The sequence below is a fragment of the Mesoplodon bidens genome (genome assembly GCF_964165515.1).
Source record: "Mesoplodon bidens genome assembly, chromosome: 15".
NCBI classification, from domain to species: Eukaryota; Metazoa; Chordata; class Mammalia; order Artiodactyla; family Ziphiidae; genus Mesoplodon; species Mesoplodon bidens.
The window spans coordinates 65,514,983-65,532,327 of record NC_138171.1 but is presented as its reverse complement, the minus strand read 5'-3'; the positions used below and the strand labels follow the sequence as shown (position 1 = coordinate 65,532,327).

The 17,345-nt window shown below is 49.1% G+C and overlaps 1 protein-coding gene across 2 annotated transcripts; it reads left to right on the top strand.

Moving 5' to 3' along the window:
* The first annotated feature begins 295 nt into the window (after positions 1-295).
* JPT2 (Jupiter microtubule associated homolog 2) lies at positions 296-17,310 on the top strand. Of its 2 annotated transcripts, none has more exons than XM_081257699.1 (5): positions 296-391; positions 5,451-5,590; positions 10,537-10,679; positions 13,720-13,765; positions 14,654-17,310. In XM_081257699.1, the coding sequence occupies exons 1-5, from the start codon at positions 348-350 to the stop codon at positions 14,833-14,835; spliced, it is 555 nt and encodes a 184-aa protein (XP_081113825.1). In that variant the 5' UTR covers positions 296-347; the 3' UTR covers positions 14,836-17,310. The 2 variants fall into 2 exon arrangements, with proteins under 2 accessions (XP_081113825.1, XP_081113826.1); XM_081257700.1 differs by lacking the exon at positions 296-391 and adding an exon at positions 862-1,023.
* Positions 17,311-17,345: the final 35 nt, after the last annotated feature.

The window sequence follows — 17,345 nt, the reverse complement described above, 5'->3', positions numbered from 1 at the left end:
AGCGGGCGGGAGGCCGCCGCGGGGCTGCGGGGAGTTTCGGCCAGGTGCCCGGATAGTGCCCGACCCCGCCCACCTCGGGGGAGTCGGGAGGGCCATTCCCCCGCCGGCTTACTGCTCAATGGCGGCCGGCGCCGCGAGCCGTACCTGTTCTCACCAATCGGCTGCGAGCGCGGCGCCGGCCTCACAAAGTTTCTGTCTCGTGGGGCGGAGTCCGACACCACGATAGGCTGATGCAGCTTGACTGGTGTCGGCGGCGCCCAATAAGAGCGAGAAGGCGGGCCTCGGGTCGCGCGGGGCCGGGCGGGAAGGACGGCGAGGCGGCCGGGAGGCTCCGAGAGGCGGTCGACATGTTCCGGGCGCCGGAGAGCAAGGGAGGCCGGGCCGGCTCCAGGTGCGGCGCGGGCGCAGCCACGGTCACGTGGGTCGCGCGGGGGCGGCGGGGCGGCCGCGGTGAGCTCACAGAGCTGGGGCCTCCGCGGCCGGGTCGGGGAGGTGGGCGCGCCCGCGGGACCCGGAGGCCTGACTGCGCCTCCCCGCGCGTCCGGTCCCAGCACGTGCCCCTTCATTGGCGAGCGCGCCGGAGATGCTGGCCGAGCCGTCTGCTGCGGGGGGGCGGGCGTGGCGGCGCTGCTGGGATTCTGGGGCCCTGCGGCGTGTGCGCCAGTGGATGGGCCTCGGGGCAAAGTCCCGTCCCGGGAGCCCTCAGCACTGCCGCAGCCGGGGAGCCAGGCGGCGCCCTCCCACTTTACTGACAAGGAAACAGGCGGGACAGCAAGTGATAGAAGGAGAGAGACTGGGTTTAAACACTCAGGAACACATAGCAGCGCGCTTGCTTTCTTTTTAGCTTGTAGAGCAATGGATATTGGGAGTCACATAGAGTCGCCAGAGCTGGCGGTGTCCTGCCGCTGGAGGAGCCAGCTTGCGTTGTCCAGCTGGTTCTTTAGCTGCCTAAGAGTTTTCTTTATTGTGAGCCATTTCTGTGACCCAGCCCCACAATAAAAGAAGAGTGTGACGTCTGTTGAGGTAAGCAGTACATAAAATAAAAGAATTGTTTCGAGTGATAAAATCCCTGTGAATTTGAGGGAGTTAGGTCAGTATTCAGTAATACTCCTACCCAAATAATGTCATTATCCCACGTAACAGTGACTATTAATCACTCGTCTAGATCTGTGCTGATACGGGGCCAGAAGTATATCCTGGAGTGCTCAGAATGAGTCAGGTTTCTGGTGCCTGAAATCTGCTGTTCTGCATCACCCACACCAGCTGGGCAAGGGCTGCTTCCCAGCACTTTCTCCGTTGTGTCCACTAAGTACACTCTTTCTTTGTTTACACAGCCTGGCACTGGATGCCTCGCAAACATTGGTCCAGTTAGCGAATAAGCACCGTGAGGAACGCTTATGTGAGGCTGACTTCCAAGCTGTAGGAGACAGTGCGGAGCTGGTGCTCTAAACTGATACCCACATTTCTTTGGGGCATTAGTTTTTAGAGAGGATAAGGAGAAAATTCTTCCTTTTAGGATGTTGGAGAAGGAAAACCCATCTTAATTGGATGATCGATTGGAAGCTTCTGCTTGGGATCAGTTAGTAGCTTTGTCTTAAAGGAATTGACTAGCTCGACAGGCCTTTTACTTAGCTGTGAAGGGAATCACGTGGTGGCTGTAAGATTACTGGGCCAGGTTTTCCTCTCTTAAAACCCTACTTTTGTTTTCTTGCTGAAGGATTATTTGGTGTTAAAGGGATTTTGAACTATAAAAGCATTATGCTTTAGCCATCATTAATCTGAGGTCTTTTAAGCTGTAGGCTGTATATTTGTAAAGAATTTAATCTAGGTCTATTTTGCAGCTTCACTCCAAGCCTGACAGGTCCCCCATAGCTTTTCTGGGATACAGGAATAAGCTGTTGGAGGGGGGGTCACGAGCATGGGTCCCTCCAGGTGAGCGTCGATGCTCTGCTGGTTCTGTGGTCCACTTGAGCTGTGTGTATTTTCTTTTCACGTGCCCCTTAGTTTCTGTTGTGTACTTGGAATGTCTTCATTGAAATGTATCCAAGGGGTACTGAAAAAGGAAGCCATAACTGGGAAGCATCCCCATGTAGTAAGGTCATCCCCAAGACGTCTGAGCTACTGGTATTCCCATCCCCCTCCTGTAATTAGGGTCGAAGTGGTACCTGCACTTGATAGTAAGCCTGTGAGGGCCGCCTTGAGCCATTGTTGCAGCTTCTGTTTTTATGGAAATGTCTATTTAACTCAGTCTGGTTTATTCGAGACCCTGTCGAACAGCCTGTGTGATTTGCTTGACTGCTGCAAGGCTGTGTGACCCTAGTGCCACCCCATAGCCTTTGTGGTGGAGACGCTTGCCACCTCTTCCCAGGAAACTTGGCCATTGTGTGCAGTAATCTCTCTGCTCCAACATTCTTGGGCACCACTTTCCTTCCCTTCTTTTCAAAGTAAAGTAAAATAAAATACAGAAAAGTACACAAAATAATATAATAACATATTACCTCCACCCCAAATTAACATTTGGCAGTTTCAAATAAATATCGCTTACCTCCTGTGCTGCAGTGGTTCTCTTTCCTCATGGAGACCACAGACACAATTTGAGCCTTACCTACTCCAAAGGTGTCTTTGGAGTTCCAGTGACACTCAGTGCCTCTGTGGCATCACTCATGCAGAACACGGAAACTGCCTCTGCACAGCTCTAGCCTTCCCAGAAAGCTGGGAGCTTCTCCAGGCCCAGGACTTGCTCTTGCTTGTCTTTCCATCCACAGGGTCTGATGCAGGCCCACCCGTGGTAGGTGCTCAGGGAATGTGCGAGTTAGAGTGAAGCAAGCGGGAGAGGCCAGGGAGAGGCGTGTATCCAGGGATGTGGAATGTGAGAGGAGAGAATGCTGGGGAGCCTATCCCACATCTGGTCTGACAATTTGAGGGTTTGAAAGAAAAGCTGTGTTGCAAGTAAGTCAGTAAAATAGGAATTTTAACTCATGCCAGTATGAGACTTGATGTTAAGTTCAGTTCAGTTCTGAGGATGGCAGATCTCAGAGACCCAAGCCTGTTGGGCCTGCTTGAAAATATGCCAAGAAAAATCGGGAATGTCATTGTGTCGGGGCTGTGAGATTTATAATGGGCGTGGGAGTCAGATGGCCTCGGGTGTCCCCCACCGGAGGGCCTGACGTGAGGTCTTACTAATGCCTTTCTAATTTAAGTCTGGTTATTGGTCATTTTTTTAAAAAAGGTTTTTTCCCTTAAACCGAGTAATTTTTTTCTTTATCAAACCCTTAAGGAAATGCTAACTGCTGGACAGGCATCCCCATCCCCTTCCTTCAAGCTGATGTGACTGAACCCATATGGAAGGCTGGCCCACTGCACACTCGGCTTGAGTGGCAGCGAGCGGCCTGCCTGCAGTCTCCGTCCCAGTGAGCAGGCACGCTAGTGGCCCTTGGAGCAGACGAGAGCTTTCTGCTGTCCTGAGAGCAGAGAACTCTGTTCGCTTTAAACTACAACGAATGATCAGCTCCCTTTCTAGCTCTGTTGAGGAAACAGCATGTTAAACATCCTATTCTTCTAGTGTCTGCATCGCTTTTGTGTGGCGAGCTCTGCAGTTTCACTTCTTTCTAAACGTCTGGGGTCACAGGCGGTCCTCTTGCTTAGGACTGGTGAAAGAGCAGGGGCCACTCAGTGGTTTAAAACTCTGCTTTAAAATACGTTTGAACATCCAGGTGTCCTGGGACTTCCCTGGCGGTCCAGTGGTTAGGGCTCCATGCTTTCACTGCAGGTGGCACAGGTTCCATCCCTGGTGGGAGAGCTAAGATCCTGCAGTGCGGCCATAGGTTTCCTGTAAAGATGCATATGAATTCAGTGTTAAGCTGCCCTGCTGAAGGAGACCGATGCTCTCGGGGTGTCAGGGAAGAGCTTTATGGAATTTTCTTAATTCTTCAGTTATTGCAATAAAAAGTGACTCAAGGTCCTGCTCATCCACTTCTGAAATATCAGCCTCCAAGTGCATGGCAGATTCCCAAAGATCGAGACCACAGTAGATTCTGCTGGTGGTGACTGAGTGTGGGAATAGCACTGCTCTCTGTGGGTGTTTAATTAAAATCCACACATGAAAGATGCCAGTGTGTGCTGGGGTGACACTCTGCACATGTGTCGATCTAAAGTGAATAGTGGTCAAGCTGGTGTGTTCTGATCTGTCTGATGTTTTTTTTTTTTTTTTTTCTTTTTTGCGGTATGCGGGCCTCTCACTGTTGTGGCCTCTCCCGCCGCGGAGCACAGGCTCCGGACGCGCAGGCCCAGCGGCCACGGCTCACGGGCCCAGCCGCTCCGCGGCATATGGGATCCTCCCAGACCGGGGCACGAACCCACATCCCCTGCATCGGCAGGCGGACTCTCAACCACTGCGCCACCAGGGAGGCCCTGTCTGATGTTTAACTTGTCGTTGGTGGTACCAGACCTTGGGACTGGAAACCATCAGCCTGGTGTAGATTCCCAGGACTCACGTGGGTTAGTGGGGGTGGTGCTCCCCATGGTCTGAGCTGACACTTTCCATTAGAAATGTGAGCCACATGAGGAATTTTAAATTTTCTAGTAGCCACATTTTAAAAAGTAAAAAGATTCAGGAAAAATTAAGTTTAATAGATGTTATTCAACTTAATATGTGCACATTATTTCAACATGTGATCAATGTAAAAGATACAATTAAAGAGATATTTTGCCTTTTCTTCTTTGTGCTGAGTCTTCGAAGTCTGGTGTGTAGTCTACACCTACAGCACATCAGAGCCCAGACCCCCATGTCCAAGTGCCCACTGGCCACAGTGGCCAGTGGCTGCCCTTTTGAGGACCCAGCTCTCTGGGTCAAGCTTACTCTGTGGGTAAGTGGTGCACTGCCCCATCGTTTTTTTCTAGAGGATGTTGAGGATTATTAGGGTGTAGTCTGAGCTCTGCAGCCAGACTGCCTGGGTCTGAGTCCTGGCTCTGCTACTTCCTGTGTGGCCCTCTCTTTAGCTCAGACTCATCCTCTGTGAAAATCATGCCTGCCTTAGAGGGTGGCCATGTCAGGTCCTTGGAACAGGAGCTAGCGTGTATAAATGCTGAGCGAGTGTGAGCTACAACTCCCAGCACTATTGTCTGCTAATTATAGTGACTATTAAGTTCGACTGAACTGGCTCAGTTTGCCTGTTTTATGGAAACTTTAATTTTACTAATGAAAGGTCACAGGAGTAACTTCAAAGTATGCGCATCTCTGGACGTCTTGGCATAATCAAGATGTGCAGAGAAAACCTTTAAGGGAACTCAAGGGCAGGGAGGGAGGTTTGCCGGCTGGCCAGCGGCCGTGAGCTTGTTGTGCCACAGTGTGTGGTTTTCCCACAGATGTCTGCCCTGTCTGGCTGTGCCGCAGCCCCTGGATGGTGGCGCCCGGGCCATCTGTCAGTCCCTCACACTCTGTCTGCTTGCAGGGCCATGAAGCCCCCGGGAGGAGAGCCGAGTGATCGTCCAGAAGAAGCCGCATCTCCACGCAGGCCCGACAGGATGGCATCTAATATTTTTGGATCAACTGAAGAACCTCAGAACATACCCAAAAGGACCAATCCCCCTGGTATGGGCTTTTGACTCCTTAATCCTTTGGCCTCTACCTGTTCTCTTTTGTGCTGCTCTTTTGATAAAATTTTCCCTTTCTTTATATTGATCCTTTCAAATATTTTCTGGTGCAGGTTATCCCCCTGCTATCAGAGTCCTAGAGTGGAAGGAAAGTTTTATCCTGACTTGTGCTTTGTGTCCTGAAGGTGGCTCGGTTATTCTGGAACTCCCCCTCATCTGTCACCAGATACTGGCTGCGTACAGGCACTGAGGGTACAAAGGCAGATGGTGGGGTTCTGGTTCCCACCACGGAGGCTCCCCAAATTGTCCCGTGGACTCCTTGAGATTCTTGAAATTGCGTGCAAATTGTGCATTTAGAGTAGTTTTAATCAGATTGTTAGTGGGATTGAAACTAAAAAGGGTGGCTCAGCCTGGCACACATCTGTGTGGCTCCTTACTACTTACCCACCTTCTAGTGGCTCCAGTGGGAGGGAATCTCAGAAGAGTGTTTCTCTTGGCTGATGGACGGTCCAGCTGAGTGACTGCTCAGTGATAGTTACCTGAGGAGCTTTCCCCTGTCTGTATCTACGAGGGGAAGACAAGGTTTGTTCCATTCTTAAAGATCTGAGGGACCCAACACAGGATAAATAACGAAATCAAGCAGAACCAGAGCTGGAACTGCTCCCTACCCCACCCCAATTCTGGGTACAAATATTGCTTGACAAACCTAGAGGAACAAAAGCAATAGATTCAAAAGCTAGTTTTTTGGTTGTTTGGTTGTTTTCAGTGGTTTAGGGTGGCGGGTAAGGAGGGGTGGAGGTTAGTGGTATCTATGGATTTAGTTACAACAGAGAAGCAGGTGGTTGTTGCTGAGTAACATCCTCCCCTACCCAGTTTGTGGGGGTGCGGGGCCAGGAGTGCTCAGCCCTCATCCTTTGTACCAACGATGTGGTGCGGCAGATAGACTCAGACTGGAGGCACTGGAGGTGTGCGCGCCAGCAGCCGTGGCTCTGGCTCGGCACCATGCGCGGCTGCAGCTGTCTCTGGGGCTTCGGGTTCTCTAGATAGTGTGGCAGCGTGGGGCGGCGCTGCTTTGCCAGGCCCTCAGAATCTCATGTTCCCTCGCCCATCTCGTGCCCTGTGGGCAGCCTGGGCCCCTCCTGACTGGTGAGTTAGAAAACCCCTACATTGTGCATAGTCACAAGGTGTCGTGACAGCGACGGGACGCCCTTGTCTGCTTCTCACGGTCCTGTTGTTTGGGGTTTGTTTTCTGTCCTGCCAAGCGCTCTGTGATGATAGTTGAGCATTTAACAAACGCCGGAGTTCCCCCTCTACCTCCTCCTGTCACCCAAGAGCTCTTTCTAACTGATGAATGAATTACATTTTTTTTTTTTTTTTTTTTCTTTTTGCGGTACGCGGGCCTCTCACTGTTGTGTCCTCTCCCGTTGCGGAGCACAGGCTCCGGATGCGCAGGCTCAGTGGCCATGGCTCACGGGCCCAGCCGCTCCGCGGCATATGGGATCCTCCCAGATCGGGGCACGAACCCGTATCCCCTGCATCGGCAGGCGGACTCTCAACCACTGCGCCACCAGGGAGGCCCTGAATTACATTTTAAAAAAAAAAAAAAAAAAAAAAAGAGGAAGGAGGGAAGAAAGGAAAGAAGGAAGAAAATCACCTGTGATGAATTTCAAGGGCAGCCCAGAAGAGAACCTGCTGGTGTGTCCAGCCCCGCAGACTCGACCCCGCAGACTCTGGAGAGGGCCTAATGGAGCACGTTCGGAGCAAGGGACTTGCCACCGGCCGTCACTGGAAGTTAACCCCGGCTGGTCGGGTGCCGTGTTTCATCTACTCTTCTGGTTTAGACCTCCTCCTGACAGTGGTGATTGATACCGGTGGGTCATTTGGTGTTTGTCAGGGGCTGTGCTGGGTGCCGGTCATCTCCACAGCCTGGGGGATAGGTGGCGTTACCCCCTTTACAGAGGAGGAAGCTGAGGCTCAGGGTTCACTGGCCTGCCTGAGTCCACAGCACGCTGGTGGCAGAACTAGCCTTTGGATGCAGGTTTTCCTGACTCCGAAGCCCGTGCTCCGAACTTACCTCCTGAATATACCAGTTGGGGTAAATTTCCTGAGATGGAATTGCTGGGTCAGTTTAAAATGATGGTTCTAGGGCTTCCCTGGTGCCGCAGTGGTTAAGAATCTGCCTGCCGATGCAGGGGACACAGATTTGATCCCTGGCCCTGGAAGATCCCACATGCCGCAGAGCAACTAAGCCCATGTGCCACAACTACTGAGCCTGCACTCTAGAGCCTGCGAGCCACAACTACTGAGCCCTTGTGCCACAACTACTAAAGCCTGTGCACCTAGAGCCCGTGCTCTACAACAAGAGAAGCCACCGCAATGAGAAGCCCGCGCACCGCAACGAAGAGTAGCCCCCTCTCACCGCAGCTAGAGAAAGCCCGCGTGCAGCAACGAAGACCCAACACAGCCAAACATAAATAATCATAATAAAAATAAATAAATAAAATGCTGGTGCTTCCACTGGTCTTCAGACGTGTGCTCCAGGACGTCTGTAGCGCTTGCTCCCCACGCAAGGCGCTGTGCCTTGTGATTTGGTTCTTTAAAAAGTATATCTTGAATTTATTTTTCTTCAATTATGAGTGAATTGAGCATCTTTTCCACCTTCATAGCCGAATTCATCTTTCAGGTAAAATGTTGAATAATAGACGTGCAGTGTGTCTATTATTTTACTTTTCATAAAATTCAAACACAGAACTGTGTTGTTTAGGGTTGGACATATACATGGTAAAGCTAGAAGAAGTGTGTAGCTTCCAGAACCTTCGGACACAGAACCACACAGGTTTGGGGGAGTTGATAGCGTTCTGTGAGACTTGTGATCATCTGTGACCGTTACTTGGGTGTTTGCCTTATTTATATCTTAGGTACTTGTCTGTGTCATGTTTCATAGCTCTTAAAATGTTTTTACATGAGCAGTGCCTTTAACCAAAAACTTAAAATTGAGTTACTTTTATTTTTATCTTGCACTTTAAAATAAGCTGAACGCGATCTTAGAAAAAATTTACTCAAGCATGACCAGCAGCAGCGTGGTAACAAGCAGTGAGGGGTGACCTCGGGCAGCAGCTTTTCTCCACTTTGTAGTCCAAACATTTCTGCTGACGGCACCCTGTTCGTAACAGCAGCCCGGCAGCATGACTGGGAGCTTCCTCTCCACGCTCTGCTCTGCCCACTCCACGTGTGTCGACCCACTTATCTCACCAATGACCCCAGCCAGGTACTGTCACACAGTTGGTCAGCGGCTGAGCAGGATCCTGCCTGGCACTGGGCCCTGACCCCATGCTGTGCCACCTGCCCCAGCCCGAGGGCTGTGGGTCCCTGGGAAGCCGTGGCTGGGGCTGGAAGGCTTATGATCGGCCTCAAACGAGATGAATATGTGCATCTTCCTGCGGTCAGTCCCACCCATTGTCTAAGCTTCTCCTGGCCTAGAAAAGCTTCCAGGGCCAGGTTCCCATCCTTGTGGAGCTGTGCTTTGTGTCCCCCAGACGACCAACCGGCATCCCGAAAGGCTGGTCGAGTCTGAGGGCTTGCGAGGGGACAAGCCCCCCCATGGAGCCTCCTCCTCCTCGGAGCTCCGTGCTCCTCTCACGGTGCAACTGGCCCCTGTTCTAACAGTATGGGTTATTACAGCCAAGAAGTGACTGTTTAAAATTGAATTTCTTGGAGACAGTCAACAAAGATCACAACTATAAAAATGATGAATATGTTTAGCAGTCCTAAGCCCCTGCACCACAGCCACCCCATTTCCTGAGCAGACACATGGCCCCCAGAGGGGAGCACTTTGCAGGGAGGAAAGTTGAGTAACCAGTGCCCTTTATTCACATACAGGTGGATAAGAATACCCTTCCTTTTACAGTAAGACGCTGTGTGCTGTCTAGATCGTTTTGTGCCTTTTTCACTGAACAGTGTCCAAGGGAAGCTTCTTTAGCAAATGCTCACTGAGCATTTATGTCCCCAGTGTTGTCGTAAGCATTTGACACACAAGCGACAGTGAGTCACTGAATCCCCTCACAGCGCTGTGAGGAAGGGCCTTGTACCACCGCCGTTCGAAGGGTGAGGAATGTGGGGCGCAGGGGAGGCTAGCAACATGTGTCTGGTCTCATAGCCATTTGTGGATGCACCTTCTTTCTTCTGTAAGATTATAAATCTTAGTGGGCGCTTGGTGGAAGGGAGGTGCTGGTGTTTGCTGAGTGCAGAGGGGAACGGGCTGGTGGCGTGTGCTAGCATCTTCCTGTTTAACGTCGAAATTTACTTCTCACGTCCATGCCTTAGCCATCAGCTTATAAGAACTTACATCTGAGATGCATATTTCCATTGTAGCTCATCAAATCATTTCTACTTGGCAGCAAAGATGTTAAATGTCTGTAATTCAGTGACATATCTAGTTGTCACTGGAAGTTCCAGACAGATTGAGGTGAGGAGAGTAGTCATTCTCAGTAAATGTTGTTTTCCAGATTACAGGTTTGCCTTGAATAGGGCATGTTCTTAATTCAGTTCTGTCTGACTTCAGAATTTAGCGGATGTTTGCTTTTAATCTATGAAAGAACTTTTCATGGCTTTAACGTAGAAGATTCTTCAGCAGGAAAACATGAAAAGTTCAGGGTTAAGGAAATTCTAGAGGGGAAAATGCTGTTTTATGCCATCTTACCATCTTGCTCCTAGCGGCAAGCCCGGTACAGCTCAGTTCTCGTGAGGAAGGCCCCAGCTGGCCCCCGGGAAAGGGGCTGGGTTTGACATGGGTCTTTAGGGATGCTCATCAACCTGATCACCCCACCCTTGTTGGCCTGAATTCAGGACTGGCACTGCGGTGAGAGGAGGTCTCTGAAGTCACGAGTGTGGAGGGTGGGTGGGGTGGATGTTCCGGGTTGCTAACCATCCTGATTTTTTCTGCAGGGGGGAAAGGAAGTGGTATATTTGATGAATCCATGCCTGTGCAGACTCGACAGCGTCTGAACCCCCCTGGTGGGAAGACCAGTGACATTTTTGGCTCCCCAGTCGCTGCTACTTCACCCATGGCACACCCAAACAAACCCAAGGTATGGACTGCATACAGATAGCAGACATGAGAGTAAGAAAAGCAAAACTTGAGCCAGGTACTCTTAAAAAGGCTCTGAGGCAGGTGTGACATGTTATTAGGAAGAGACAAAATGGGTGACATTGCTTTTCCTGGCTGCAGTCATTAGTCACCGAGTTTCAGAGCTCTCCTGAGTCATCGGAGGAATGTATTCCCGCCTCGTGATAACTCGAGCCTTGGGGGTCGCTGGTGGTGGGGGCAGCCCACTGCAGGTAGGCCACTGCCCTTCTCTGCACATCACGGATGGATGCTGAGGATATTTATAATACTGAATGTAAAACGGGAGTTCACCTCTCATAAACATTCCACTATTTTTAGTGGTCATCAATCAATAAGTACAGTAACTGCATTGGATTAAAATTCACCAAATACTTAGAATTTATGGATTCCTGATAATATTTTTAAAAATCTAATTTGTCACCTTCGGAGAATGTCAGAGGACCATCTGGAAAACTGCTGACATAGAATCAAGCACTTAGCCAGTGTTTCTTGCACGAACTGTACCTCAGGATGACAGCTATTGAGGGAAAGTTTCCTTTTATAAAAGTATTCCAGCCCATAAATGAAGAAGGAATAACAGAATTCAAATATCACCATTTTGCAAACTTGTAATGAAATTGTAGATCTGGGTGGTAATCATCAGTGGCTGCTAACATCACAAAACGACACCTCCAAAAATTATAGGCTTCGTGATAGAAGTTCATCATGGACCACCTTTTTTTTTTTTTTTTCCTGTGGTATGCAGGCCTCTCACTGTTATGGCCTCTCCCGTTGAGGAGCACAGGCTCCAGACGCCCAGACTCAGCGGCCATGGCTCACGGGCCCAGCCGCTCCACGGCACGTTGGATCTTCCCGGACCAGGGCACAAACCCGTGTCCCCTGCATTGGCAGGCAGACTCAGCCACTGCACCACCAGGGAAGCCCCATGGACCACCTTTGAATTCTTATCAAAACAACCAAGGCTGAGTCAGACCAATCCTCATATCAATCAAATCAAAGTTCCAACAGTGGTGTGGTTTGGTTTTTTGGTTTGTTTTTGTTTGTGGTGTTTTGTTTGTTTGTTTTTTGAAAAAAATGGAAAGACCTATCCTAAAATTCATATGGAATCTCAAGGGACCCTGAATGGCCAAACAATCTTGAAAATGAACAAAATTGGAGGGTCACACTTCCCAATTTCAAAGCTTACTACAAAACTACATGAATCAAAACAGCATGATGCTGGCATGTAGACCAACAGAATAGAATTGAGAGCTGAGAAATAACTCACACCTGGTTCATTGATATTTCCACAAGAGTGTCAAGATCATTCGTGAGGGGAGAGCAATCTCTCCAACAGTGGTGCTGGGAAATTGAATGTGCACATGAGAAAAATGAAGGTGGACCCTTACCTTACACCATGTACAAAAATGAACTCAAAATATAGAGATAGATCTTATTCTTGGATTCAGCAGTGGTTCCTTAAATGTGACACCAAAAACAGGCAACAAAATTTAAATAAGTAAGTTGAACTTCATTAAAATTAAAAACTTTTGCGCATCAAAAGATACTATCAAGAGAATGAAAAGACAGCGCACAGAATGGGAGAAAGTATTTGCACATCACATATATGACAAAGGTTTGCTATCTAGCCAGAATATGTAAAGAACCCTTACAATTCAGCAACAAAAAGACAACCACATTCAGAAATGGGCAGAGTCAAGGGGGAGGGATGGCGTGGGAGTTTGGGGTTAGCAGATGCAAACTATTACATATAGAATGGATAAACAAGATCCTCCTACTGTATAGCACAGGGAACTATATTCAGTATCCTGTGATAAACCATAATGGAAAAGAATATGAAAAAGAATGTATATATATATATGTATAACTGAATCACTGCTGTACAGCAGAAATTAACACAACATTGTAAATCAGCTATACTTGAATAAAATAAATTTTTTAAAAATTTCAGAACCAGAAAAAAAGGGGACAAAGCATTTGAATAGACATTTCACCAAAGAAGACACACAAATGGTCAATCAGCATATGAAAAGATGCTGAACATCCTTAGTGGAGAAATGCAAATCAAAATCACAACGAGATACCACTTAACACCCACTAGGATGGCTATTATCAAAAAAAATGGAAAATAAGAAATGGTGAGGGTGTGGAGAAATTGGAACCCTGATACACTGCTCTTGGGAATGTATAATGGTGCAGTCGCTGTGGAAAACAGTTTGGCAGTTTCTGAAGAAGTTAAACATAGAATTTATCATATGATCCAGCAGTTTTACTCTTAGATATATACCCCCAATTGTGCAAACAAGAACTCAAACAGATACTTGTACGCTAAACGTAGAATTTATCATATGATCCAGCAGTTTTACTCTTAGATATATACCCTCAATTGTGCAAACAAGAACTCAAACAGATACTTGTACACTTAATTTTAATAGCATTATTCACAATAACAAAAGAGTGGAAACAACCCAAATGTCCATCGGCAGATGAATGGACTGTGCTGTACACATGTGATGTTATATTATTCAGCCCTAAAGAGGAATTAAGTTCTGACACACAGTGCAACACAGATGGCTGTGAGAACATGTGCTGAGTTTAAACTTGACTACGTGTTAAGACATTTAAGGAGTCATTAATTTTTGTAGTTGCGAGAGAGTTTTTTAGGACATTTTAAAGAGCCACATCTTGAAATATTTATGGATAAATGAAATATGGGATTTGCTTTCAAATAATCCCACTAAGGGGTGGAGGGCTGGAAGTTGGGAGGCATGTGTGGCTGAGACCAGAATGGAGGCGAGCAAGCTGATGTCACTTGCTGTAGAGCAGGTTGCCTGGGGGCTCATGGGGCTCTTCTCTCTGCTTTGTTTATGGTTAAAATTGTCCAAATAAAAACTTTTTCAAGGTAAAAATAGACCCAGGTCATCCACGCCTTTCCCGTCGTCTGCCTGCGCGAGGTAGGAGGTGTCCGAGTGGCGGATTGACCTGGGTTTGCCTCGTTACAGGACCACGTGTTCCTGTGTGAGGGAGAGGACACACTGGACCTTAGAGGTGAGCTTGTTTTCTGTCCCTTCCCTGGGGCTCACGCTTTGCAGAGGCCGCTGGTGGGTGGGGAGGGAAAACCCGGTGCCCCCGCAGCCTGCGGTGAAGACAGCAGGGTTGTGGTGATTGCGGGAGGGTTTTGTGTTGGAAGGAGGCAGGGGAAATGGGCTCGGTTACTTCTGGTGACAGCATTCCCACTGGCTTTTCTGCACCTCCTGTCAGTGCTGGTCAGCCTGGGCCTAAGGCCAAGGCGTCCTCTTCTAGAAGGTCATCTCATGTAGTGAAGGGCAAGGGTCCAAAGCCTTCAATGAACTTGTGACCAAGGGCAGCACTTTCAGACGTGGCAGAAGAGAAGGGCATGAAGGAGGGTAGGGGAGGAAGATGGCGGGGGCGGTGAGGAGGAGCAGTGGGGGCTGTGGTGGGGGCGGGGCTCCCCCCTGATGGGTCGCTCAGTAGTGAGCTGCCCCGCTCGTGGGGCTTGGGTATCAGGCCCAGTCAGTCCCCCATGGTCCTCTGAGCTGACTGCAGGCACTGATTTCTGCCTTCGGGTCACCATTTCCCTTTGTCGATTAGGAAGAGATGGGAATTCGTTCATTCAGAAAGTCCAGAGTAACCCTGCCTTGCCTTGCTGGGCCCCCCACTTAAGAGGAGCTCACTTTGAGGACGTCTCCTTTTCATACTTGAGGTGGGATGGAGGGGAGTGGAGTCCAGCAAGCAGTGTGGAGATAATCCCTCAAGGATTTCTCCAAGCGTGTTTCAGTACCAGCCCGGCTTCAGCCCAGCCCTGGGGCAGGCAGAACCTGCTCTGCTGCTTTCGCATTTCCCCAGACGGCGTGCCCTTGCCCGTTGGGTGGCAGGCAGCCTCTAACAGGACGCTGTGCTGACTTTGTCCCGCAGCCGCAGCCAGCGCCTCCCCCAGACAAGAGCCGGGTGAGCCAGGTGGCCCGAGAGAAGCAGCCCGCGCCCAGGAGCCTGCGTCCACCGTTGACAGCCATGAGCCCAGGCTGGGCCCGAGGCCTCGCTCCCACAACAAAGTCCTGAACCCGCCTGGAGGCAAGTCCAGCATCTCCTTCTACTAAGACGTTGCTGCGTCCTCCATAGCCAGACAAGAAACTCGAGAGATAGGATTTCAAAATTATAGTTTCTTTAGCCTGAAGGAGCAGGGTGGGGAGAGGGTCTGTTGGGTGGACACCTGAAGCTGCTGCTCCAGCTCCACTGCCATCACGAGAAGCCGGAGACCTCACCTCCCGGACACCAAGGGAGGGAACGTGATCCCTGGTGTGAGAGGAGCTCTCGGGTGGGTGGGCAGGGAGGTGGTGCCAGGCAGGTGCGCCTGAGGTGTGGGGGGTCTTCACGTCCTTGGTGTGTTGGCTAATTGGGTATCTAGGAGTCACTAACACAGTAGCAGAGTTTAAAGCCTTTGAGAGAAATCCAGAAACCACGTGTCCATTACTGTGGGATAGAAGAGCAAGACACACTGAAACCCTAGTGGGGTGGGGAGGGTGGGTATCTGGATAGACCCCTCAGATCCTGATGCTGTTTATCCTTCATGGACATGGTCTCTGTTTCTGGGACTTCGACCCCAGTGTTTTTCACTTCAGTTCCACAGATTTTCTTGAAACATCTTCATTGCTTTTCCTCAGCAGCTGTCAACAAAAAACCAAAATGTCGTTCTCAGTCTTATGCTTTATGGAAAGATTTTGTACCCTGATCTCCCAAGGTGCCCCGCTTCTGCGCTCTCAATCCTTGGCCAGATCTTATGTAGAAATCTCTCCCTTTCATCCACGAGAGACTGGTTTTGGGCTCTTTACAGGCAGTTTTGCTTGTGAACTGTTGCTTTTTTCCTCATCAGCCTCAAGTCTAGGCCTTTGCTCCTCACCAACGATGTGGACAGTTCTCTTCACCAGCAACACTTCCTATCTACAAGGCCACTAACTTCTATAGGACTTTAAAACTACCCAGATATATCCAGGTAATGGGATTGTTTAACTCCTACATGTGTCTTCCTTTATATTCCTGCTGACAGTGGGAAGAAGAGATGCTTGAGAACCTTGGGTTCTTAGGTTTGGATTCTGTCCTAATAGCTCAAGACCCGTTCTCTCAAGTACCAGCTTTACATCAGTAACTGTTGACTCTGGTCTGTTTCTGACACGTTTCTAGAAAAAAGTCTGTTGCTCAGGTACACCAAAGAGTAAGGAAAGTGTTCTTAGGCCACCCTTTATAAAGCTTTGCAGAACTTCTAGATCATATTCACAGTTTCCAGATGAGTCTTAGAGACCTTAGGCCAAGAGATTAAATAGTTTGGCAGAAAAGTCTCAACTGGCCCATTCCATGGTATTTGCCAGCAAAGATAATGGACTGGCAAGAATCGTGCTGCTGTAATCTGTCAGGTGAAAGTTTCTCCCATTGAGCCTCTAAAGGGCTACGGTGTCGGTTCCTGTACAGCAGTCACGTGGGACCAACAGTTTGGGTTGGAGCTCCCGGTACGAGTGCCTACAAAGCTAATGCAGGTGCTAAAAATGTCTTCATCGTTAAAATGTAGTCACACTCCTAGTGGCCTGGACGCTCAAGTGCCTGCAGGAGCTCCCTGCCAAACTCCACATCCTCCACCGGCGCTGGGGGGGTTCACATGGTGCTTTGCCAAGCAAAGACACTTTGCTTTTCTGTCCCCCTGCTGACTTTGGAGCCGAGAAACACTGATTCCATGTGACTCTATCAAGTGCTTCCCATCTCCTCCATCCTTCAAATGATCATTTATAGGAAAGTTGTCTGGAATTCATTTTTTTCCACATTAAAAATGTCATAAATGGTGGTTAGCTTTTAAGCTCAAACACACTAACTTGTTTAACTTACAATAAGATGTTCCAAAGGTAGAAATGAACTTCTATTTATAACTTTTTTTTTTTTTAACATACAAGAAAATGATTTGTGAATTCCAAATTGGATTGCCAAGAAGACCCTGATGTGCTGCTGGCCCTCGGGGCTTCAGTGTCCCCGTCAGTTACATGAGGGGAAGAGCTGTTTAGATCTGTCCCCTGGCAGGGACTTCCAGAGCAGAGCTGGGGTTAGAGGCCTGGGGGAAGGAGGAAAACAACCAGAGCAGAGCCTCTGGGCAGCAGTGACCACATCACCTTACTTTTGTTCCCATCTTCCCTCTTCCTTTCCCTCCTTGGGGCCGTGGGCATGGGTTTAGAGAGCCCTGAGCAGTCTGGTCACTGGGAGGAGCAGCAGAAAAGTTTTTGGTCCTTTGAACCTGATGGGGGAGGCCATTTACATTTGGAAAATGCTCTGTACATTGGGGACTGCCTGTATTTGGAAGCTTCATTAACTCTTAGCATCCTTTTCTCAACCTCCAAGCTGCATTGAGAAATTACTCATCTGTATTTTTATTAAGCCTTAAAACTTTATGTGCATTTGGTGCCAACTTTTTGTAAAGCTGTATCAAAAACAACAAACCTGTGCTCCCATCTCGATGTAACTTTGAGAGGAGCATTCTGTTATTTTTACAAGGCAGGAGTGGGTGTAGCCGTTGAATTAAACTTAGCAGTCACGTACTCAGAGTCTGCCTATTGGTTGTGTGCACAGTGTG